The 25,611-nt window shown below is 42.3% G+C and overlaps 1 protein-coding gene across 1 annotated transcript in view; it reads right to left on the bottom strand.

The window, feature by feature from the left end:
• PI4KA (phosphatidylinositol 4-kinase alpha) overlaps nt 1-25,611 on the bottom strand; it is a gene marked incomplete at its 5' end in the record, with an annotated part of 2,160,482 nt that overhangs the window by 197,397 nt on the left and 1,937,474 nt on the right. Inside the window, 1 exon segment of the mRNA XM_044068731.1 lies at nt 11,776-11,846. Within this exon segment, the coding sequence (XP_043924666.1) occupies nt 11,776-11,846 (71 nt within the window).

The following is a 25,611-nucleotide window of genomic DNA, read 5'->3' as shown; positions in this document are numbered from 1 at the left end:
CAAAAAGGTTCTTATTATCAAAGGGGGCATCCAACAATTTAGCTTTAATATCAGGTAAAGGCTGAAGATGAAGCCAAGAGTAACATCTCAAAACAGAACCAAATGCAGCAGTCATAGGGGAAGCATCAGCTGCATCATAACTATATTTAACACAGTGGCGAGCCACTTGAAAGGAAGAACAAACTAAAGAAAGGGCAAGACCTTCCCTTCTGAACCAGAGGTCAGAGATTGCCACAAAAGCTTAAGAAGGGCTAAAACATACCTGGCAATATGAGTCTGGTAATTAATAACCTTAAAAGCAAGGGTGGCAGCAGTACATACCTTTTTGCATAGATGTTTTATGGCTCTCCTGTCTTTATCTGAAGGAAGATGTTTAGTAGATGGCAAAAGTTTAAAAGGTTTATCAGAAGGATCAGCAGGACATTTGTACAAAAACTTACCATCATCAGAAACCTTGTAAAAGCTGTCAGGTTTCTTGAGAGCTGGGAATCAGGGGCAACAGAGGAAGCTGAAAAGGTATATAAGAGGGCAGTCAATACTGGAGGAACAGCAGAAGGATTGGGAGACTCCATCTGGAGGAGTACAAAATACTTCTTTTGAATAACAGAAACCCCAGAACAGTCCCATTTGAAATATTCCACCATGTGAAAAATAGTGTCCCCAAAGAGAGTTCTAAGGGAGAATCTGGACTAACAGAATTTTCCTCCTCAGATCTATAATCCAAGGGAGAAAGGATTTCATAAGAATATGCCAAAGCTTCTTCTCCAGAAAACAGATCCTCTTCAGAGGACTCCTGCTCTCTGAGCTTCTTAACAGGAGTGGATGACTTATGAGGAGCAAGCACAGAAACTAACACTTTAAACGCCATTAAGGCATTAACCCCCAAGTAAAACCTTGCCATTCACCTAGGGAATCCTTAACAGCAGGGGGAATATGCTTGTTTTTTCTTTTGAGGCACATCAGCCCAATAATCCCTAGGAGGTTCAGACCCTTGCCAACACTCAACCAGCACAGTAGGGAACTTCTCTCAAACCAAGATTTACGGTATCCCCCTTGGTTCCTCAGATATAATCAGCCAGGGTTCTCCCTCAGTGTCTGGAGTGGACTTTTGTAAAGCCTCCGAGAATGTGTGAGAAGTTGGATCCATGCTGGCCTTCTGACAGGGTCATGGCAGAGGAATCCTAGACAACAATCAGATGATTTTCTGGGCTTTCACCAGCCTTGAGAGAGACATTCAGGGGAGGCAGGACATCAGCCAAATCAGACCTCAGTTTTTTGGCCTTTTTCCTGACAAGCAATTGACCTTTGGCACAGGAAGACTCCATCACAGTACCTTGCCCCAACAACTTTAGATGCTGGCTCTCTAGGTAAAATGACAAGGAAGACAGAAGACTACATAGGGTCTTGGGGACAAATGCTTGGCACACAGAACACAGCGCATAGTTGTGAGAATCACCCAAACTGGAGAGACACTGCTCATGATAATCTTTACGGGGAAGCTGCCTCCCCTTACTGATATAATCTATTTTTGGCTAACATGAAAACACACCAAAATAAAAATAGAAGTAGATAAGAAGAAACCCCAATGGGGCACTTTCTGAAAATTAGCTTGGTGACCAGCACAGGAGAAGAAGTGTTCAGACCGATGATCAATGATGGTGTTCGGACTGGCGCAAAGGAGTTTTGAGGTATGTACATTCATATGTCACCATTATGCTCTATGCCTTGCGCAGGCAGCATATGTGTGACATACGATGTCTATAAATTCTAAAGGCTTTGGTATACTGTCTGGACGTTAGGCTACCCTTGGCAAGAGATCCCTTATGTAATGAATACTGCAAAGGTGATATGGAAGGACATCTATGGTTGCCTGGGCCAGAAATGAGTCTGAAGTCTGGATGAATAGGAATGTGATAAGCATCTTGTAAGTCCAGTGTTATCAGGAAAACTTGAAACAGGAAGAAGAGGCAACAGGTTGTGAAGTGACATCATTTTGAATTTGGGCACCATCACAAACAGGTTTAGAAAAGAAAGAAAGATCCAGAACTGGTCTCCAAGACCTTTCTTTCTCTGGGACTAGTAACATCCTTGAAAACCCCTTACTCACTTGGGAAGGAAGAGCTGTTTCTATCATTCCTTGGAACAGCATTTGATGAAGAACAGGAGGAAACAAAACAGCCTGATCTGCAAGATAAGGAATGACCCCTCTGGAAAGGAAGAATTTCCTCCCACTGCCACCTGTAACCCTGATGAATTACTTTCAGAACCCATTTACCTGAAACAATCTGTTGCCAAAGAGAAAAATGGAGATTCAAACTTTCTGGAAGAAACAGAAGGCCAGGGTGGGAGTGGGTATCAAGGTCTCTCGAATACTCATTCAGACTTGTTGGAGTGTCCTTGGTTTTGGGAAGTTTGAGACTTACATTTGGAAATCTCCTCGCCACTTCTTCTTAAACATCTGTTCACCTGAATTCTGATGAGATTGTTTATTTTGTCTTTTGCTGAAACTGAATTAGGAGAAAGAATATCAATTGGACAATTTGGAAAAGGAGGGGTGAAAAATCTTAGAGATTCCCTAGATCATCTTGCCCCTTTCATCACACTTTTTGATCATCTCTACAGCAGAGGGGCCAAACACAATCTCTGTCCAAGGGAGAATTTGAAATGTCATTTTTATCATCATCTGGAAGGTTCTGAGAATGCAGCCAAGCAAACTTCCTTAAAACCGTGCCAGTGGCCACAGCCCTGGAAAAAATGACAACAGAGTCATACAGTTTCTAAAAACAATGCAATAAAATACACTAAGTTATTTAAAAGCAGATTTTTCTTCAGAAGAAGAAACTGTAGATAAAATATTCCTCAATATGTCAGAATACATTTTAACATATGATCCTGAGAATTTAAGTGTCTGAAATTCAAAGTTGCAGATGTACATACTTTTTTTCCCATACCTATCAATATATTCCCATCCTTATTAGAAAGAGTAGGATTGGGATTAACCAAGTGCTTAGCAAGTAGAGGACTCTAAGGCTATAGCTGCTGGGTCAGGTTACGAAACAGTATATAAAATGTTAAAAGACTGAGGAATTTAAACATCCTATCTGCCCTTTTAGTAACAGCTGGCTGACCCCACAACTCATCCTATTTTTTGAGAGACCTCTGTTCTCCCACTGAAAACACTGGGACATTCCAGCAACAGTCTAAGAGAAAGAGAAACACCCACAGGGAGAATCATAAAGAGAGCTCTCCTCTGAGTCTGAATCAGAAATCTAAGGACAAAACCCTGAATCCATCCCTACATCTTCCTGTTCAGATTCAGAATCTTGATTCTCTTCAGGAAAGGTGGCATCCCTCTTTCTTTTACCGGAAAATACTCTACAAGATGTATCAATAGCCTAAATCAAACCCTGAGCCACACTCAGTAAACTACTCCTGTCAAAGGCAATTTGAGGAGTAGCTACATGTTTAGCTTTCTTTTTTTCTTTTTGATGGAAAGATTGGGGCCAACAATGTTAATGGCAGCAGCAGCTTCCCAGGAATAGGCACAACTTTCTGACTAAACAGAGAAGCCACCCTGCTCCCTCTCCCAAGACTGACAAGACAGGCTCTCTCTTGCCCATTGAGGGACCCCAACAGCTGCAGAGGATGTGGCTAACCCCTGGTCCATAGTGGCTGCAGATGCTACAACAGAGGGATCTGGGGTAAAAGAAAAATGGTTTGCAATGGCCTCAGCAGAATCAACCACCTGCGGCTGAGGCAAATTGTTAACTTGCTATGGCAGCAAAGGCTATTTGCTTAACTATTGTTTTTTGTGGCTGTAAGAAGTACTGATGAAAGGACCAGTAAGATGTTCCATGGTCAAGCAATCATGTCTGTTTCCCAGGGAAAACAAGCAGTAAAAGCCAGTAAAAAAGTCTTTAAAATCACTTTTCCCCCAGTCCCAAAAAGTAAAATAAAAATGGTTTCTCTGCAGAAAAAAAAAAAAACGGGTTTCAATTAGTTTAAAAAAAACTTTTAAACGGACAGGAAAAGAGAGTGCTCCCTTTCAAAGAGCACTGCTTAGTCTCAAGATAGTCCATTAATACATACAATCATACCTTAATAACATTCCTTAACATAAACGTACAAAATAACAAGTTTTATAAATTGGCAGGTTTTTCTCCAAAGGGAGCTTAACCTCCCAGCAAAAGAATAGCTTAAGCTGACAGTAGATTCTCGAAAGCCTAGAGAGTGGTATACTCTTCAGTGGTATCAAAGCTCAGAACAGGCTTGGTTCCCAAACCTGCCTTTTTAGTCAACTCAGCTCAAGACAACTGATGGTTTTTGAATGTGTGGATGGTGCTCTGAAGCTTTGGAAGCAGGCCAGCTGTTATAACCTTGGCATACAGATAAGGCTACTGCAGCAGTGATCAATATGATGAACATGAACAAATCTCTTTTACCAAACCTGGGCACAATCTCAGATTCTTTGTCCATGGAAAGGCAAATCAAGTGTTGAACTTTCTGTGATCTACACGAAGATGACCACCACCTCAAGAGTGGCCAATAAAAGGTACAGTTCTCCAGATGTGGAAGGATCTGAATCAAGTGCTATATTAGTTATCTTCCAGTCAAGACTCCAGTGCAGTGGGATAAACCCAGGACTCCACTTCAGTCAGCCCAAAATAAGCACTGTTACGCTTCTGAGGGAAATGCCATAGCACAGCTGACAAAATGTTGACTGGACCTCAGGATCCTGACAGCCTCTCCAATGAAATGCCCCTCCAAAGGAGAGCTAGCAGTTAAAACAAGATTCATCATCCTTATGAATTTCAATAAGGGGACCACACTTTTTAGATATGGCCAGGAGCTAGGACACAAAGTAAAACAGAAACAAATGCCAGTACCTATTTTAACTCCCCTATATATGGGTGGCAGAGGAACTACAGAAGCAGATCAATTTAGTGACATCACTCATGCTGCTGGCAATGTAGACAAAAGGAGGGCACATGGCAAAGGTATCATCCAGGTTTGAAATGGCAAGGTAGGGCCTAAAGCCTTGGGTGTCAACCATCTTCCACCACATACTGAAAAGATAATATCCAGCACAGGATGAGGGACTTGCAGAGGCAATGAACAATCTACTGAACATCTCTACCGTTATCGGTGCTTACAGAGGCACTGAATGATCTACTGAACATCTCTACCTTTATCAGCGCTTACAGAGCCACTGAACAATCTGCTGAATATCTCGATCTTTATCAGTGCTTACAGAGACACTGAACGATCTACTGAACATCTCTACCTTTATCAGCGCTTACAGAGACACTGAACAATCTAATAAACATCTCGACCTTTAGCAGTGCTCAAAGAGGCACTGAATGATCTAATGAACATCTTGACTTTTATCAGTGCTTACAGATACTGAACAATCTACTGAACATCTCGATCTTTATCAGTGCTTACAGAGGCAATAAACGATCTAGTGAACATAGTGTGGCCAATGACTCACAGCATGGCAAAGGCAATCAAATGGTCCTGAATTCAGACCAAAAAATAATTCCCAGGGACTTTAAGGTCCATTCAATATGACACAGAGATGTCAACTTTCTGAGGTCACCAAAGAGGGGTGACAGCTGGTAGCTATTTCTGGGTCTCATTTTCTCTCTCACATATGCAAGGTCCTCTATTTTTGACATCTGACCTCTTTTCAGATGAAAATTGGGTGAACAGCCTCTTGTTCCACAATAACACAGACAGTAAGGGAGTAAACACCATGGGCAGGATAAACTTCAAAGACTCAAGTTACATTTTTTTCACCTTCCTTCCAAGAGTCCTTGTATATGTCCCCCACCTAAGCTGTGTTCTGGACCTTCATCCCCACAAAGTGCTAAGCACTGATGAAATTACTCAGGCTTGTCTCTTTGAAACTGGTGGGTCTCAAAGACAGGGTTTTGCAGTGGTGACAGACACAACATATTATTCAACTGGGGAACCTCTGTGGTGATCTAAATTTGGCCTTTTGAGTCATGAAATATCCTACCTTCCTAGACCTTTTACTTCTTGGTAGAGCTAATGGCTCCTCAAGCACAAGTGCAAAGAATCTTAATCACCATCATCAAATTAAAAAGCACGGAAGTGTGACAGGTTCATATCCCTGCAAATTCCTCATGTACTGGAATGAACTATGATGGTATATTAAGCAAAGTATCTTATGTACAATCACGACTAACCTAAACAATTGAATGGGCACTCACAAATTTCTCCCTTTGTAACCCCCCCCCCCCTTGATGCACAAGGTAATTCTTGATGCTGCTTATTCTGGCTAGGGTATTAAAGGTCTGACGACTGAGTGTTTAGTCAACATACTGATCCACATTCAGGGGAGAGATGAAAAAGGGTCCGAATGGAGAAATGAAAAGTGTGCAAGCAAAGGAAAGTAGTAGTGCTGAAATTGAATTCATCCTCAAGGCTTGGTGAGTACCTTCACTAGGTGGACCCTGTTTCCACAAAATCTCACCAAGGCGATAGTGATATATAGATTGCATTTATATAGCATACATCGTGGAAAGAAGTAGGTCAAAAACTGAAAAAGACAGCGGGGTGCACAAGACCCAGGATAAAAAGTGCCCAATTCTGGTATGCGCACTGGTGCTAGGACTGGAAAAATGACAGAGTAGAATCCTCAGAATAAGGAAACATTCCTACAATGGGGCTAGACCAGGCCCAGGTGGAGGATGGCCCTCTGTTCTAGAAGGATGTAGCAGTCCACAAAAATCACAAAAACTGATAGGCCAAAGAAGAGCCATAAAGATGATAGAGTGGACTATTGAAGATAAGAAAGAAATTATGCATTGTTACTATTATGCAAAAGCCCAGAATTTCCAGGTGCAGGATATACAAAATGATTAAGAGAGAATTTAGAGGAAAGAAAAATACTTCCACAGGAAAAACTGTCAAAAGCTTCAAATGAAAATATGTGTTCATTAATACAACAGATTTTTCAAAAAGAGTATGTAGATCAAGAAACTTTGATCTGTTTGGAAAAAGAAGCATCTGAGGAAGTGTGAAAATCTAAACAGCAAAACCTTGATATTGTTATAAAGTATAAAAAAGAAATATGGAGGTGGGAAAGAAAAAGAGGTTTACTATGGTGTAATATTTATGCAAAGGAGAAAGCAAAACTAACCAATACAAAAAGAGCAGCACCAAAAATATTTGAAGAGAAATACAGGCAAAGGAATTCAGACATGGAAAACTTTACAATACAAAAAATAAGAAGACAATGAGGAAAATGAGATTAGTAATGAAGTTAAAGAAATAGAAATTGAGGTTATGGGGTACCTTCAAAGTGAAGGATTCAGTGTAGAAAATCTAATGCAGAAAGCACCACAACAGGATCAACCAATAGATATACAAATTAAGGGGAAACCAGTGGAACAGGAAGCAATTGGTCAGATACCATATCAAGATATTTTGAAGCCTTCCACAGGAAACCAGTATAAACGTTCACTTGAAGCTAGATAGCAAGGGAAGGAACAGGCAACTCTGATGCAGTCAATGTTAAGGAGTGATAGGTCAGTGAGTTCCCACATGACAGAGCAATGGATGGCACAGGATGAAATTGAAGAGAAGGTACCACAGGAAGATGCTATAGAACTTTCTGTAGAATGCCCGCAGGAAATGGAAAACAAGGGATGTGCCCTCAATCTGGAAGAAAATGAGCTAAGAGAAGAGTTGCTTGACTTAATAGACATACATAGATATATTAAGATCAATGAAAGAAATAGACTGCAATAGGTCAATAAAACCCCAAAAGTCAGAAGTCTGATAAAACAAATGAACACAGTAATTAGGATTGTCCACAGAGATTCATGCGATATAACAGAAGTAAACAGGATATATTACAGTGCAGCTAAATTAACAATTGACCTACCACAACAGCACAGGGCAGTGAGGGAAAGGAAAGGGAGAAATCAAATACCATCAAGGAAGCATCGAACAGACAAAACTATAAAGCAGTTAACACAAGACATGTCACTGTTAGAAGACTATAGAAGAGGGAATAGATCAACAAAAATACTAAGACAGATGTGATAAAAGCAATCCACAGTATTAGAACAGATCAGGATCTATCATACACTACTGCAAATAAACTACAAATTTCAGCAAAGGCAGAAAAACTTAGACGATACACAGACAAATATAAAGGAAAAGCACATAAGTAATTTACTGATGACCCAAAAATGTTTTATAGAGAATTTGGAAACAAGGTAAAAGGAATTGAAAGACCGCCAAAAAAGAAGAAATAGATACAATTTGGAGAAGTATTTATGAATATCCTGTGGAACATAACAAAGATGCTAAATGGATAAAAGAAGTAAAAGAAAGAATAAGAAGTTTAAATGTACAGGATATGAAATGACATGAAGTAACAGCCAGAAAGATTGAAACAAAATTAAGAAAAGCCTCTAACTGGAAACCCCAGGCCCAAATGTAGTACCTAACTTTTGGTTAAAAGTATTAACATCTTTGCACAAAGACTTAGCCACGAGTAAGAACTTTTTATATGCGCACCCCAAACAGACACGAATCTGGCTAACAGGAAAAACAATGCTCCTACTTAAGAGTGAACCTGCAAGCTACCCTAAAAATTATTGACTAATAACTTGCCTTCCAACAATGTATAAACTATACATGGGAACTGATGCTGACAGACTTTATAGTCATTTAGAAGAAAACTCAATTATGACAGTAGAACAAAAGGCAATAAAAGAAAGTCATATGGAACAAAGGATCATTTGTTGTTAAAGTCATACTGGAGAACTGTAAAAAGGGGAAGAATCTAAGTACGGCATGGATTGACTACAAAAAAGCATTTGATAGTATCCCACATTCATGGATAAAAGAGTACTTAAAAATGTATAAGATACACCCCTAACCTGATCGACTACATTACAGTAACCATGAAACAGTGGCAGACCATTTTGCAATTAAGCCATGATAAAGGGCAAATTATTATCCCAGGGAGATATTCCTGGGTGACTCTGTCACCATTGCTATTCTGTCTTGCCCTTAACCATTAAGATGTTTACTTAACAGCTTAGGCCATGGCTATAATTTGGCTCCTAGAAAACAACAAAGTCTAAAGACTTCTCATCTACTCTTTGTGGATGATTTAAAATTGTATAGCCCATCAGATGAGGAACTAAAAGAATAACTGCAAGTTGTCAAAAGTTTTTCAGATGATACAAGAATGTCATTTGGTCTTGATAAATGTGCAAAAGCATCAGTTTGGGACAAGAATGTGATATAGAAGAATTTGAGCAAGATGGAGTGTGTAAATATTTGGAAATTGATGAAGGATCAGCAATAAAACATGAACAAATGCGAATAAAACTTGGTAAGGAATACTTTAGAAGACTTAAATTAATCCTGAAAACACTGTTATCTAGAACAAAATCCAAACTATAAACCAATTTGCTCTTCCTGTCCTAACTTACAGTTTTGGAGTGACTGACTGGCCCAAAATCGTGTTAGACAAATTAGATATTAAAACAAGGATGCTTCATGTTTACCAAATTATCCATAAAATCAGTGCATACCAAGATTACATATCCCCCGTTCCGAAGCAGGGATGGGCCTCCTTGAAATTGATTACATGTATAGATCTGCAATCGTGAGACTCCACACATATCTGCTGACCTCACAAGACCCAAACGTAGTGAAAGTTTTGAAACATGAGAAGAATAAATCTATAAGGACTTCCCTGCTTAATATAGCAGAAGCATATCGGCATCAAGCAGGAATGGAAATCAAACCAGAAGTGGATAAAAATCAGGCAGCAACTGAATGTGTCAAAAAACATAAGAAAGAATATAAAGTGAAAGACCAGATGAGAAGGCAAGAAATGTGGAAAAAGCATAAATATAGTTGCAAGTATAGAAAACTTCTGGAAGAACCTCATGTTGATCAGGAACAAACACAGGAATGGTTAAGGAAAGGCTAATTCAAACCAAGATATGAAAGGTTAATATTGGCGGCCCAAGACAGCGGGCTACATACATGTTTGTTTAGAAAGTCCATTGAACATGTGGGCGAAACCAACAAATGTAGGTTTTGCAAAACTGAATTGGAAACAGTCGCACACCTTGTTGCTGGTTGTGACACACTAATGGCTGAAGGTCTGTACACTGAAAGGCATAATAATGTGGTAAGACTGTTGCATTGGGGATTGTGCAAATATTATGGTATTGAAGTGGCTGAAAAACACTGGAAACATGAGCCACAAAAGTACCATAGAAAATGAAGTTTATATCACATGGGATCCTCATTACCAACAGTTCAAAAGATAGATGCTAGAAAACCAGACATAGTGGTCTAAGAAAAGAAGACAAAAGTAGCACTGATCATTGAAATCGCCACACCCAGTGACTACAGTGTCTTGCGTACAGAGATACACAAGGTCATAAAATATCAGGATCTGCAGGCAGAAACAAGAGCAACGTGGAAGAAAGATACCCAGACAGTTCCAACAGTAGTAGAAGCAATGGGTCTTATTAAAAAGAACCTACAGTTTTATTTAGATATGTTACCAATCCACGTAACCCTGTATGCATTGCACAAGATGTCATTACTGGGCACACTGCAGGTGCTACGAAGAGCACTTCTGGCTGACATCAAAGATTGAAACAATGCTAATTTCATGAACATTAATCGTACTTTGACTTAGGAATGGGGTCCATTCTCATCATGGTATTAGAAATACAAAATATTTGGGGGAAAAAGCAAGTGCCTATGGAAGTCTGGTAAAGATGGTGGGCTTGTGCTTCCTTGGCATCAAATGTGGAAACTTCTCAAAATTAACATGTTAGAAAGTTAAATTGTAAGTAGAAATAAATGGAAGTTGTGTACTTGCCATAACAAAAGATGTATAGGACTGTATTCCATCTTTATGTAACTATAGTACAGAAGGCTGGAGGGCTTGGGCAGATCAAGAAATTCTGAGGAAGGTAGGGGCTTTGGAATAAAACACCGAGACTAGCAGAATGCAATCATTTCAGAATTCAGTCATAAGTTAAAAAAAGTGTCTCTGGAACAAAGGGGTGAAGCTCTGACTGCAAGCTAGATAACCAGAGTTATTTCAGAACAGCTATGAAGGGGAGGATGGACAATGAGTGTCTTGCATCTTATCCAAACTAGGGAGACAGTAGTGGTGTCCTGGCAGACATTACTCCTGTGCAATTGGAAGTCTGCCCAGCAGTAAGGACCAGGAGCAGGAGGATGTGGGCTCGGTGATGGTAGCAGTAAGGGATGTGTTATTTGGGAGTGTGCATGCAGTCAAGGAGGGAGTAGGAAGTCCCCAAGGTGAGATTATCTGCCAACAGGGCATGTAGTCAGAGCACACAAAAGCTCCCACAGCCAATGCACACTATGATGGCAGCGGCATCAGGTAATTCTCCAGCCTGGAGACAATTACGGTCTGTCCTGAAACATGGACAGCCCCGGTTGGGGGCGGGGGAGCTGAAGCTAAGGCTTCAGGCTGTAGGGATGATGAGGATGCCCTCACACAAGAGTCAGATGGCAGGTGAATAAATCCTCCATGACTGTCTACATGACAGCTCCACCTCGGGTACAGGCAGGATACCGTGCATCAGACAAAGATTGGTCTCCAGACCTATTGGCAGGAAGGCTTGATAGTATGCAAACTGGAGGCAAAAAGCACTTGAGGAAAAAATTACTAAAAATTCACATGTGCACACACACATACTCACAAAATACACCTTTTTGTCTTACCTGGCTGTACTTTAATCTCAGACAGAGTTCTTAAACAAGCCTTCTTCCGTTCTTCTCCTTTAGGAAAAGGTCTAAAATAAAACAAAAAAGATAAAATTTTATTAATTTCTACATCTGAATACCACTGTTCATGCACAACAGAAAAGCTCTAAAGAAGGTATTTTAATTCATAACTAGATCCCTTAAATTTCCCCTAACCCATGCAAATACCACATCACTTATTCCATGAAGACAGGACACAGGCCAAATAGAACCAATCAACTCAGCAAAAAGTAAATAAGCAGTATGTTAATTTATTTTTTCTCTGCAGAGTTCTTCATGTCAGTCTGAACAATGCCAGTCTCTAATCAAAGCTCTTTACTCTGTACATCAATTAGATAAGGGTGGTATTATGCTGGGACAAAATCAGAGATGGCATGAAGTGGGATAAGTGAGACAGTATATAGTAAGTAACAGAGGTGGAGGGGCACAAATTGAAGTCATCATAACCTATTACTGCATTCTGTTTTTAATATATACGAAAGGCTTTGAGCTGCTATATTATAAAAACTGAACTTTTATTTTATTTATTTTTTTTATTTTGCCTTTGTTTGCCAGGATAGTCTGAGTGGGTTTAGCATGAATCCCTTTTCAACGAAGGCACAGGGAGAAAAGCTCCAAATATTGTTTAATTATAAAGCACTCATGAAATATTAAACAAAAACTGAAGAATACTATACAGTATAAGGTTATCTCTCAGACATTATATACAGTACTGGAATACACTTCCAACATATGCTTCACACATATATAAGAACCACATACTTGTACAGAGAAGCAGTTTATGAGCACAGTAATGAGTTTACTTCGTGGAAAAGCATTACTCTTGACATATGTCCTCAGTGTAGTAAAATAAATTTTTTCTGAAAAATTATTTCTTAGAGGAGAGGAAAAAGTACTTTAGGTAGATTAAAAGTAAGAAAGATATAGTTGAGCGAGAGTAGGAGGAAATTATTGTAATGAGACATCAGAAGTGAGAATGAGTACAGTCAGGAATGCTCCAGAGACAAAAAGGCATGAAATATAATGGTATTAACGCAGTCAGCCTAGTCAGATGCAGAAGATCCATTTACACTCAGGTGACATATTAATTACTTCTTGGAGTTTCCGTTTTGGTCTGTTTTTAGTGCTAGAGGATAGAGTTCCAATTTTTTGAAATTCTGTTTGAGTACAGGGAGTCCCCTGCAAAAATTTAAAATTTTCTTGTGGCAAGCACAGATTTACTTTTTAATCCAGGTTGTCTGCAGGGGAATAGCCCCCTGTTGTAGAAGGAAGTAATTTCCCAAAAAAGGATGGTCTCCCTGTTGTAGAAGGGCGAAGTAGTCCACAAAAACTGACAGGTCAAAAAAGAGCCATAAAGATGACAGACTGGACTATCAAGTAAAAGAAATCCATTACATATCGTTACAGTGATGCAAGAAGCCCAGAATTTCCAGCAGAAGATATTCAAAAAGATTAAGAATGAAATTAGAGGGAAAAAAAATACTTGCACAAGAGACACTGTCAAAAGTTTCAAATGCAAATTTATGTTCATTAATACAACAGGTTCATGAAAAACATTACACAGAGCAAGAAACCTTGGACTGTCTGGAAAAATAATAGACTAAGGAAGTGCAAAAATATAAACAAAACCTAGAGATTTTTGAAAGATATAAAAAAAAGAAACATGACATGAGTAAGAACAAGAGATCTGATATGGCATAATATTTATGCAAAGGAGAAAGCCAAACTAATCAATACAAAAAAAAGCAGGTCCAAAGGTATTTGAAGAGAAATACAGGCAAACACACCCAGATATGGAAAATTTTATAATACAAAAAATAAGATCACAAAGGGAGAATGCAGAATGGAAAATTAGTAAAGCAGAAGTTAAACAAATAGAAGTTGAAGTTATGGAGTACCTGCAAAGTGAATGACTTAGTATAGAAAGTCTAACACGTTATGTCACAGGTATGAATCAACAATGAGTTCCCAAAGTAAAGAGAGAAACAGGAGACATCTGAAGAAGAAATATGGACATGAGAAATAAAGAGATTCAATATTGTGTAATATTTATGCAAAGGAGAAAGCAAAAAGAATACTTGTGTAAGAATTTACCATAACCTTAGATGTCCTTCTCTTCTATGTTGCAGTATTCATAACAGCAGGGAGATGCTGCTTGCAGTGCCACCATCCGGCCAGTATCCCAAAGTCTTAGTCCAGGAGGGTACATGTGACGTTGGTTACCAGGGCCATAAACCGACACTAGGTATAAAAACGACGTCTGCATGTACCCTCATCAGAATTGTTTTGCCGCACACAGTAGTGCCTATGAGGTTTGACCAGGAGGGTCCTAATCTGAGACCCTTAGACTTGTATGTAGGCCAGTCCCAGGGCAGTAGAATGGCTGTGTAGGTAGAGACCATGTGGAATGATGACAATGTGCCATCAGGAGATACCTGGGGTAGTAGTTAGAAAGAGACTGGGTAGGAGGGTGGGACTCAATACTGCAGCACAGAAGAGAAGGCCAGCTAAAGTTATGGTAAGTTCTTACACAACTATTCTATGTCCTTCTATTCTGATGTTGCAGTATTCATAACAGTAGGGAGAGTACCAGAGCTTTAAATATGAACTTGGGAGGGGGAAGGGTTCCTGTGGTCAACGAGACAATGTAGGACAGTCCTGGCAAACCCTGCTCTAGCACAGGATGTTATGTCCAGCTTGTAGTGTTTGGTGAAGGTGTATACTGAGGTCCAAGTAGTTGCTTCTAAAATAGAAGAGGAGTCTATGCCTTTGAAAAAGGCAGTACAGGAAGCAGCTGCTCTGGTGGAGTGGGTTTAATATTGCCTTGTAAGGATTTCCCATGGTGGGTGTAGCACAAGGAAATGAACTTCGAGATCCAGGAGGCAATGGTCTGCTTAGAAACAGCTTTTCCTAGGGCTCTGGGATGGAAGGAAATAAATAACTGATCTGACTTCCTGACCTCATTGGTTTTGTCTAAGTAGTATTGAAGTTGTCTGTGTACATCAAGGGAATGTAGGGTCCTTTCTAAGGCATTTTGTGGAAGAAGATAAAAAACAGGTAGGTTAATGGATTGATTCAACAAGAGTTCATTAACTACCTTGGGCATGAATGAAGGGTTGGTCCTGAGGACAACTCTATCCTTGTGGAAAACAAGGTAGAGGGATGTGCCCATAAGGGCTTGGATCTCTAAAACCCTCCAGGTGGAGGTGAGGGCAACTAGCAGGACTGTTTTCAATGTGTAAAGTTTCAAGGTAACAGAATGTGCTGGCTCAAAGGGTGGCAATGTAAGTTTTTCTAATACATAGTTTAGGTCCCACGGTGGAGGGATGGGTTTCTGTGGGGGTTTGATATGGAGGACTCCCTTTAGAAAAAGTTTGACTTCCAGTCTGGATGCCAGGGGTGGTGAAATGGGCAGACAGGCAGAAATGGCTGACAAATGGACTTTGATTGAGGAATATGGTAGTCCTGTTTGGAGTAGCTCACATAAGTAGGATAGGACCCTTGGAATAGACATAGTTAGGGGTCCTGGTTGTTCCTATGACACCAGTTGGAGAATCTAAGCAATTTAGCTACATAGTTTATCCCAGTACTAGGTTTTCTTGTCTCCTGCAGAACAGAATACATCCTCTGAATAAAGGTGTCTGTAAGGGATAAGGATTCTATCACCCATAAGGTCAATTTTAGGTTGTTTACCTGTGGGTGTAGCAGGGATCCCTTGTTCTGTGTGAGTAGGTCTAGACGGTGGGATAACCTGTGGTGATTGCCCTTGGTTAGAGAAAAAAAGAGGGGAACCAATGCTTTCTTGGCCAATAGGGGGTCACCAGCAGGATTTTTGGTTTGTCCTTCTGAATTTTTAGGACTTTTTGGATTAGAGTGAAGGAGAGGAAGGCAAACACGTGCACCCCCCCCCCCCCATGAAAAGAGAAGGCGTCCACCTTCCAAGTTTGTGGATGTGGGTTCCTTGTGCAGAAGTTGGGCATCTGCCTGTTGACTGGGGAGGCAAATAGGCCCGCTTGAGGAATACCCCACCTTTGTATCAAACTTAGAAAAACCTCTCTGTGAAGCATCCATTTGTGAGAGGGGGTTGAGGTTCTGCTGAGTGTGTCTGTCATAACATTCTGTTCTGAGCGGATATACATGGCTAATAAATGGACCCTGAGGGAAGCTGTTAGATCCTAAATCTGGAAGGCCAGGCTGCATAGTGGGTAGGACTTGGTCCCCCCTTGTTTGTTTATGTACCACAGGACAGTCATATTGTCTGTGATTACTTTTAGGGTTCCTGGTAGGATAGAGGGAGTGAATGTTAGAAGGGCTAACAGCAGGGCTCTCATTTCTTTGATGTTGATGTGGTTTTTCACTCTTACAGTAGACCATTTTCCTTGCACTGCAAGGTGGTGTTGATTTGTCTGTAATACTGTACCCCAGCCCAGATATGAGGCATCTGTGGACAGCTGTTGTAGTGCTGGGATTTGAAGGTGGATCCCCGGGTTGGTCTGCACTGCAGATATCCACCAGTGGATCTCATTTTTTAGGCATAGGAGAAGTGGAAGTGGGGAGTTCAAGGGTTGTGAATGTTGGGTCCCTAAGTTTTTTTTTAACATCCACTGAATTTTTTGCATGTGGAACATGGGTATAAGGAATGCCATGTGGCATAACAGTCTCAGGAATTCCCGAGCTGTCAGGGAGGTTTTGGTGAGGGCTTGTTTGAGGTACAGACAGAGTTCCTGAATCTTTTGTGCTGGGATGAAGGCCTTCATGCAGTCTGTGCAGAGTCTGCACCCCAGGAAAATCATGTCCTGTGAGGGAGTCAGGTGAGATTTCTCTGCGTTTATCGTGAACCCCAGAAGAGAGAGGGTGTTCGACACCTGTTGTTGGAGTAGGAGTTGTTGGTCTTGATGCAGGATGACTAGGTCATCTAGGTATGGTTATATTTGTAAGCCTTGGGTCCTGCAATGGGCAATGAAGGGGGCTAGACACTTTGTAAACACTCCTGGGGCAGTGGATAGACCAAAAGGCAATGCAGTGAATTGAAAATGACAGGAACCTACTGAAAATCTGAGGAACTTCCTGTAGTCCGGATGAATGGGGATGTGAAGGTAGGCACCCTTGAGATCTAGAGCTACCATGAATGCCTGGGGGGGGATTAGAGGCAAGAGAAGAGGTAAAGTAATCATTTTGAAACTGGGTACGTGGAGGAAGATATTGAGAAAGGATAGATCCAGGATAGGTCCCCAAGGACCCTCTTTCCTTGGCACCAGGAACATTCTGGAATAAAAGCCTGTGTTCTTTTGAGGGAAGGGCACCGTTTCTATGGTGCCTAGATTGGGAAGTTGATGAATGATGGGTGGGAACAGGTGGATATGGTTTTTTGGTGGTTGAGAAATCCGTTGGAAAGGTGGGAGCATCCATTAAGTCATGTAATATCCTTTCTGGATAATGGAGAAGGACCCATTGTTCTGTTGTTGGTCTCCACCAGGAGGGAAGGGAGACAGTGAGACAAAGGGATAAAGACGTGGCTGGATGCAGAAGGGGTGAGTCACAGTGCAGTAGACCTGGGGTGGTCAGGCTGGCTCCGAAAAAGCATATTAGAGGATCTGGAGGGAAATCTGGGAGTAGAAGTTTTTCTTGACTGTCTACATCCCTTTGATTGTGGTACTGAGTGAAAAGATTGCCTTCTTACAAATGCGGGTTTCTGAGGATAGTTCCTATGATATCTAGGAACAGGAGACACCAGCAGGTGTTTGAGGTTGTGTAACTCTTTACCCTTCTCTTGTAGGGATTTGAGAAGCTCAGCAGAAGCTTGTCCGAAGAGGGCCTTATTGTCAAAGGGTGCATCCAGAAGTTTAGTTTGAACATCCATGTGGAGGGGCTGTAGTCGTACTCAGGACTAATGATGAAGCACTGATCCAGAAGCAGCAGCTTTGGATGCAGCCTCCACAGCATCATAGCTGCACTTAATGGAGTGCCTGGTCACTTGGGATGCTGGGGAGTGGAGTGAATTTAGTTGTGCTCTGACAGGGGAATCCTGAACCTCAGACAGAAGGGTGGAAGCTTTTGAAATGGTGTCAAGAACATAACTTGCCATGCAGGTTTCGTAGTTCAGGGCCCTAATGGCCAGAGTAGAGGATGTATATACCTTTTTACCTGTCCTGTCCATAAATTTACTGTCTTTATCAGTTGGATAAAGAGCCATTTAAGGTAGTTGTCTGGATGTCCTATCTGCAGAAACAGCTATAACTGCTGGGTCTGCAGGAGGGTTCCTGCAGAGAACTATGTGTCTTGGGAAACCCTGTAAAAATTATCAGGTCATTTAGCAGCTGGGGGTTGGAAGTCTGGTGACTTTGAAGTAGCTAGGAAAGCATCCTGAAAAGCAGGCAGTAAGGGAAGCACAGCAGAGGGAGATGGCTGTTCAATTTGCAAAAGGCAAAAGTACCTTTTCTTGGCTTCTGAAACCTCAGAGGCCTGCCACTTAAAATGTTCCCTCATAAGAGAGATGGTATCCCCAAAGCTGAATTCTTCTCCTGGGGATTCAGGAGAAATAGAGTTCTTTTCTGGAGTAATGAATTCCGTGGGGGATTCAATTTGAGTTTCATAGGAGAAGGACTCCTCAGAAGATGACTATTCTTCCTCTGGCACATGGATTGGTTGAGGAGTGAGAGTAGGAGGAAGTTGCTGTGATTGTAATGCCTGAAACAGGCTTTGAGAGAAGCATTCCCAACCAGGCATCTGTGGGGGTTCAGAATGCTTGGATTTCTGTTTCCTTTTCAAGGGTGTTGTAGGAGTACTTAGAGTACAACCGGAAGTTGGCCTAGTATGAACAGGAGGAGCAGGGGCTTCTGAGAATGTGAGCAGTGGTTCCCCTCTGCCATCAGACTCCGATGGCTGAATTACCTCAGTGGACGTACCTTTGGTATCCCACATCCCAGCTTACATTAAGGCTCCTGGGCATGCTTTGGTAACCATCGTCTGCATGGTCTCTGGGTCTTCAATCGCCTCTAGAGCCTGTTCAGATGCCTGTGGTACAGCCTGGGATTCGGGCCTAACTTTTTTCGCCTTCTTCGAGGTGGCTCGTCAAAAGGGCCTATTCCTTCCTCCATGCCTAATGTCAAGCGTCTGAGTCTTTGGTTCTCAAGATTAAGATTTAAAGCCGCTAATCGGCTATGTAGGGTCTTGTGGACAAACGACTTACAGATTGAACAGGATGTATGGTCGTGGGCCTCACCTAGACAAAAAACACACTTGTTGTGTGTGTCCTTGTGAGGAATCTGTCTCCCACAAGCACTCTTCCTTTTCCTAGATGACATGTAAGTCTAAACAGTAAGCAAAATAAGTAAGAAAACCCCACCGGGCACTTATCTGTAACGGTCAAAAAAGGTCATCTTAAGAAGTACGATGCAGAACTGGAACTGGCAAACGGGCGGCTGATGATCACTGCGGCAGAAAAATTCTGATGAGGGTACGTAGCTGACTCCAAATCCAGCTCCAGACAAGTGGATTACCTCAGGGTTCAGTCCTGAGACCTCTCTTGTTTGGCATCTACTTCTCTGAAATACAGGGCAACACTAAGGGACTCTGGCTAACAAAGTTCGCAGATGACTGCAAACTGGGAGCCATTACTGAATCCTCAAATTATGTTGATACTCTACAAAAGGGCCTTACAGAAACAGATGCTTTGTGCCAGAGCCATGGGCTCAAGCTCAATGCCAAGAAATGTATAGTTATCCCCTTTGGGAAAAAACATGTACCCGTGAATTACCACATAGGTGGCAGTACACTAAACACTGAAAGTGTGATAACAGATTTAGGGACACAGGTGAACAATGGTCTCACCTTCAATAACCACATCACCACAACAGTCAGGGAATCCTTCTATGTGGCACACCTCATCACTAAGGGCTTTTCATCCAGAAAAAAAGAAGGTCATTGTCCCACTGTACTCATCCCTCATTAGACCCATTATAGAATACAACACCCCATTTGGTATGTACCTCTCAAGACATCTGCAACAACTCGAAAGGTCGCAGAAATATCTCACTAAAAGAATCACAGGCCTAAAGCAGATGCCCTATGCTGACTGCCTTAAAAAACTCAGCTATACTCTGTCGCATATCGTCTACTCTGAGGTGATCTCTGCTTAACATACAAGGCCATGTCAAATCCAGAGCTGTTGGACATGCTACACTTAAAGAAATCCCAATCCCTCAGAGCCACACGCTCCAGGGATCTAAACCTTGTCATCACAATAAACAAAACATGCTGGAGGGATAGGTTCCTGACCCAGAGAATCCCCAGACTCTGGAATAGACTGCCCATACATGTCAAGCATGAGGGAAAGGCAGTCCATACAGCCTACCTCAATCTGGCGAAGGCCTTCGATACAATACCCCACTCGGGTATCATTGAAAAACTCATCAGCATTAAATGTTAACCCATACATCACAAGATGGGTTGCAAACTGGCTGAGTGACAGAACCCACAGGGTCAGAGTTGCTGGCGCCATGTCAGACTCAAAGCCTGTCACAAGTGGTGTACCACAGGGCTCAGTCCTGGGCCCACTCTTGTTTGGCATCTACTTTTCCGAAGTACAAGCAAACACAGGAGGGTTATGGCTGACAAAGTTTGCAGATGACTGCAAACTGGGCCTATAGATAGTAGAAAACACATCTGACACAGATATCCTTCAGAAGGGTCTCAGAAGGGTCTCACAGAAACAGGTAACTGGTGCCAGAGCCATGGCCTAAAGTTAAATGCCAAAAAATGCATAGTCATACCCTTCGGAAAAAACAAGGTTACCCCTAGCTACCAAATAGGTGGCAATCCACTGAGCACAGAAGAAGTTATCAGGGACCTGGGGACCCAGGTTGATAGTAGTCTGTCATTCGACACCCATGTAGCTAAAGTAGTTAGGAAGACCTTCTACATTGCCCACCTTATCATGAAGGGATTCTCATCTAGATCAAGGGAGGTCATAGTCTCCCTATACTCATCACTCATCAGACCAATGATTGAGTACAATGCCCCATTCGAATGTATCTGACCCGACACTTGCAGCAGCTGGAGAGGCCACAAAGTTCCTCACCAAAAGGATAAAGGGTCTCAAACATCTGTCCTATGCTGCCCGACTGAAAGAACTCCAGCTCTATTCAGTCGCACCGCTGCTCAGAGGTGACCTTTGCCTAACATACAAGGCCATGTCAAACCCAGATTTGATGAATATGCTTCACCTCAAAAATCTAGATCCGTCAGAGCCACAAGGGCGGGAGACTTAAACCTCGACACAGCTATTAATAGGACGCTGGAGGGATAGATTCATCACCCAAAGACTCCCTATGCTGTGGAATAAAATCCCGGTATATGTGAGGCAGAGCACCTCGCTGGCCTTGTTCAAGAGAAATCTTGACCAATGGATGGGAGATCGCAGATATACCCCAGGGATTACCTCAGTGTCACTGCTCAACAGAGGCACAGCAAAATAATGGGTATAGTTCCCCATACTAAAGGGGTGGCGTAAGCCACAAAACTATGGGCTAGGCTTGTAAATGCCCTCGGGCAGATAGCCTCGTATGAACCTATGAACCTATGAAGCAGAGCACCTCTTTGGCCCTCTTCAAAAGGAACCTTGACGACTGGATGGCGAAAGGAAATTCACCCCAGAGATCACCTCAGTCACCCTGCTAGACAGGGGTCCAGGGAAGTAAATAGTGTGGGAAGAAATAGCCAGGGAATTGTTATGGCTAGGCTTGTATAGGCCCTAGGGCCGATAGCCTAGTACCAACCTATGAACCTATGTTAAGGATCGCCACAGCGAATTATCTGTTTCCATTTCTTCCTGTCCTCTGCATCTTGCTCTGTCACACCAACCACCAGCATGTCCTCACTCACCACATCCATAAACCTTATCTTAGGCCTTCCTCTTTTCCTCTTACCTGGCAGCTCCATCCTTAGCATCCTTTTCCCAATATACCTAGCATCCCTCGTCAGCACATGTCCAAACCAATGCAAGTCCACCTCTCTGGTTTTGTCTCCAAAATGTCCAACCTGAGCTGACCCTCTGACATCTGAATTCCTAATCTTGTCCATTCTCTTCACACCCAGTGCAAATCGTAACATCTTTAACTCTGCCACCTCCAGCTCTGACTCCGGTCTTTTCGTCAATGCTACCGTCTCCAACCCATATAACATAGCTGGTCTCATTACCCTCTTGTAGACCTTCACTTTCATTCTTACTAGTACCAGTCTGTCACAAATCACTCCTGGCACTCTTCTCCACCCTACCTGTACTCTCTTTTCCACCTCTCTTCCACACTCACATTACTCTAAACTGTTGATCATAAGTATTTAAACTCATCTACCTTCACCAACTCTACTCACTGCATCCTCACCATTCCTCTATCCTCCCACTCATTCACACACACATATCCTGTCTTAGTCCTCTCTAGAGCATATCTCCACCCCTCCAGGGTCTCCTCAACCTGTTCCCTACTCCCATTACAGATCACAATGTCATTCGCAAACAACATAGTCCACGAAAACTCCTGTCTGATCTCGTCTGTCAACCTGTCCATCATCATTGCAAATAAGAAAGGGTTCAGCACTAATCCTTGATGTAATTCCACCTCCACTTTCAATGCATCCATCGCACCTACCGCAGACCTCACCACTGTCACACTACCCTCGTACATATCTTGTACCACTCTTATATACTTCTCTGCAACTCTTGACTTCCTCATACAATACCACAACTCCTCTCTATGCACCCTCTCATACGTTTTCTGTAAATCAACAAAGACACAATGCAACTCCTTTGGACCTTCTCTATACATCACCAAAAACATCCTCAGAACAAACATCGCATCTGTAGTGCTCTTTCCCAGCATGAAACCATACTGCTGATCATTAATCATCACCTCCCTTCTTAACCTAGCTTCCACTACTCTTTCCCATAACTTCATGCTGTGACTGATCAATGTTATCCCTCTGTAGTTACTACCGCTCTGCGCATCACCCTTATTCTTAAAAATCAGTACCAAAACACTTCTCCACTCCTCAGGCATCCTCTCACTTTCCAAGATTTCATTAAACAATCTGGTTAAAAACTCCACTGCCATTTCTCCTAAACACCTCCATGCTTCCATAGGTATGTCATCTGGACCAACAGCCTTTCCATTCTTCATCTTCATCGTAGCTGTCCTTACTTTCTCCTTGCTAATATGTTGCACTTCCTGATTCACTATCCCCACATCATCCAACCGTCTTTCTCTCCCATTCTCTTCATTCATCAGTCCCTCAAAGTACTCCTTCCATCTGCTCAACACATTCTCCTCACTTGTAAGTACATTTCCCTCATTATCCTTTATCACCCTTACCTGCTGCACATCAGTCCCTCTGTCTAGGCAATCGGTACAAGTCTTTTTCTCCCTCTTTAAGTGTCCAACCTCTCAGGCAACTCTCCATATGCCTTATCCTTGACCTTCATCACCTCTCTCTTCACCATATCCCTCATCTCCTTATACTCCCATCTACTTTCTTCATCTCTCTGACAATCCCACTTCTTCTTTGCCAACCTCTTTCTCTGTATACTCTCCTGTACTTCCTTGTTCCACCATCAGGTTTCCTTGTTCTCCTTCCTCTGTCCAAATGTCAAACCAAGCACCTTTCTAGCTGTCTCTCTAACCAGCTCTGCTGCAGTTAGCCAATTATTCAGTAGCTATTCAGTAACTCTTCACTGCCAGCTAGTGCCCGTCTTAACTCCTCCCTGAACTCCAACTCACAATCATCCTTTTTCAACTTCCGCCATTTGATCCTTGGCACTGCTCTCTCTCTTCTGTCTCTTCTTGATCACCAACGTCATCCTACAGACCACCATTCTATGCTGCCTAACTATGCTTTCCCCTGTCACCACTTTATAGTCTCCAATCTCCTTCAGACTGACCCTCCTAAACAGGATATAATCCACCTGTGTGCATCTTCCTCCACTCTCGTACATCACCCTATGCTCCTCCCTCTTCTCAAAATACATATTCACCACAGCCATATCCATCCTTTTGGCAAAATCATCTACCATCTATCCTTCTCCATTCCTCTCCTTAACACCATACCTACCCATGACTTCCTTATCCCCTCTGTTCCTTTCACCAACATGCCCACTGAAATCCATTCCAGTCAACACTCTCACCCTTGGGTACTCACCACTACTTCATCCAATGCAATCCAAAATTTTTCTTTCTCAGCCATCATTCACCAAACTTGCTGAGCATATGCCCTAACATTCATCATTACACCATCAATTTTCAGTTTCATTAACATTACTCTGTCTGATATTCTTTTCACCTCTAAAACACTCTTGGTATACTGTTCCTTCAGGATAATCCTTACCCCACTTCTCCTCCCATCCACACAATGATAGAACAATTGAACCTGCCTCTGATACACCTGGCCTTACTCCCCTTCCATCTGGTCTCTTGCATGCCCAATATATCAACCTTCCTTCTCTCCATCATAGGTTCATACTAGGCTATCTGCCCTGAGGCAATTATAAGCCTAGCCCGATTCTGTATGGCTTACGCCACCCCTTGATTTGAGTATACTGTGCCCTTTAAGGTTTAGTTTACTGTGCCTCTGTCTAATAGTGACACGGAGTAATCCCTGGGACAAGCCTACGATCCCCCATCCACTTACGAGATTCTTCTTGAAGAGATTCAGTGAGGTGCTCTGCCTCACATGAACTGGAATTCTATTCCAGAGCGAAGGGAGCCTCTGGGTTATGAACCTGTCCCTCCAGCAAGTTCTATTTATTTCTGTGCTGAGGTTCAAGTCCCTCGAGCGTGTGGCTCTAAGGGATTTAGATTTACTGAGGTGGAGCATGCCCATTAATTCCGGATTTGACATAGCTTTGTATGTCAGGCATAGATCGCCTCGAAGTAGGCGGTATGCAACTGAGTAGAGCTGGAGTTTTTTTAACCGAGCAGCATATGGCATCTGTTTGAGACCCTTGATCCTCTTGGTGAGATACTTTTTGGGGTCTTTCTAATTGTTGCAGGTGTCGGGTAAGGTACATCCCAAAAGGGGCATTGCATTCTATGATGGGCCTGATGAGGGATTAATAAAGGGGCACAATTACCTCTCTTGATCTAGATGTGAAACCCTTCGTGATGAGGTGGGCAATGTAGAAGGTCTTTCTAACCATTTTGGCAAAGTGGTTTTCAAAGGAGAGATTGCTATCAACTTGGGTCCCCAGGTGCCTAATAACTTTCTCTGTACTTAATGGGTTTCCGCCTATGTGGTAATTTGTGGGCACATTGTTTTTGCCAAAGGGTATGACTATACATTTTTTGGCATTTAGCTTTAGACCATGGCGCTGGTACCAGTTATCTGTCTCTGTGAGACCTTTTTGAAGGATGTTTGTGTCAGCTCGAGAGTTGATTATGGTGCCCAGTTTGCAGTCGTCTGTGAACTTGGTGAGCCATAGTCCTCCCACGTTTGCCTGTACCTCGGAAAAGTATATACCGAACAAGAGTGGTCCCAGGACAGAACCCTGTGGGACGCCACTTGTGACTGGTTTCGAGTCTGACATGGCTCCAGCAACTCTCACTCTATGGGTTCTGTCTTTGAGCCAGTTTGCGACCCATCTTGTGACATAGGGGTTTATATTTAAGCTGGATAGCTTATCTATGATGCCAGAGTGGGGTATTGTGTCAAATGCCTTTGCAAGGTCCCGACAGGCTGTGTGGACTACCTTCCCTTCATCTATGGCTTTGTTGACTGTTTCGAAGAAGTCAACCAGGTTCAAAAGGC

This window comes from Protopterus annectens, chromosome 4.part0 (assembly GCF_019279795.1).
Source record: "Protopterus annectens isolate FY-2018-M chromosome 4.part0, PAN1.0, whole genome shotgun sequence".
Classification (NCBI taxonomy): Eukaryota; Metazoa; Chordata; order Ceratodontiformes; family Protopteridae; genus Protopterus; species Protopterus annectens.
Note: the sequence above shows the minus strand (reverse complement) of the source record. Positions and strands in the feature narration are given on the sequence as shown.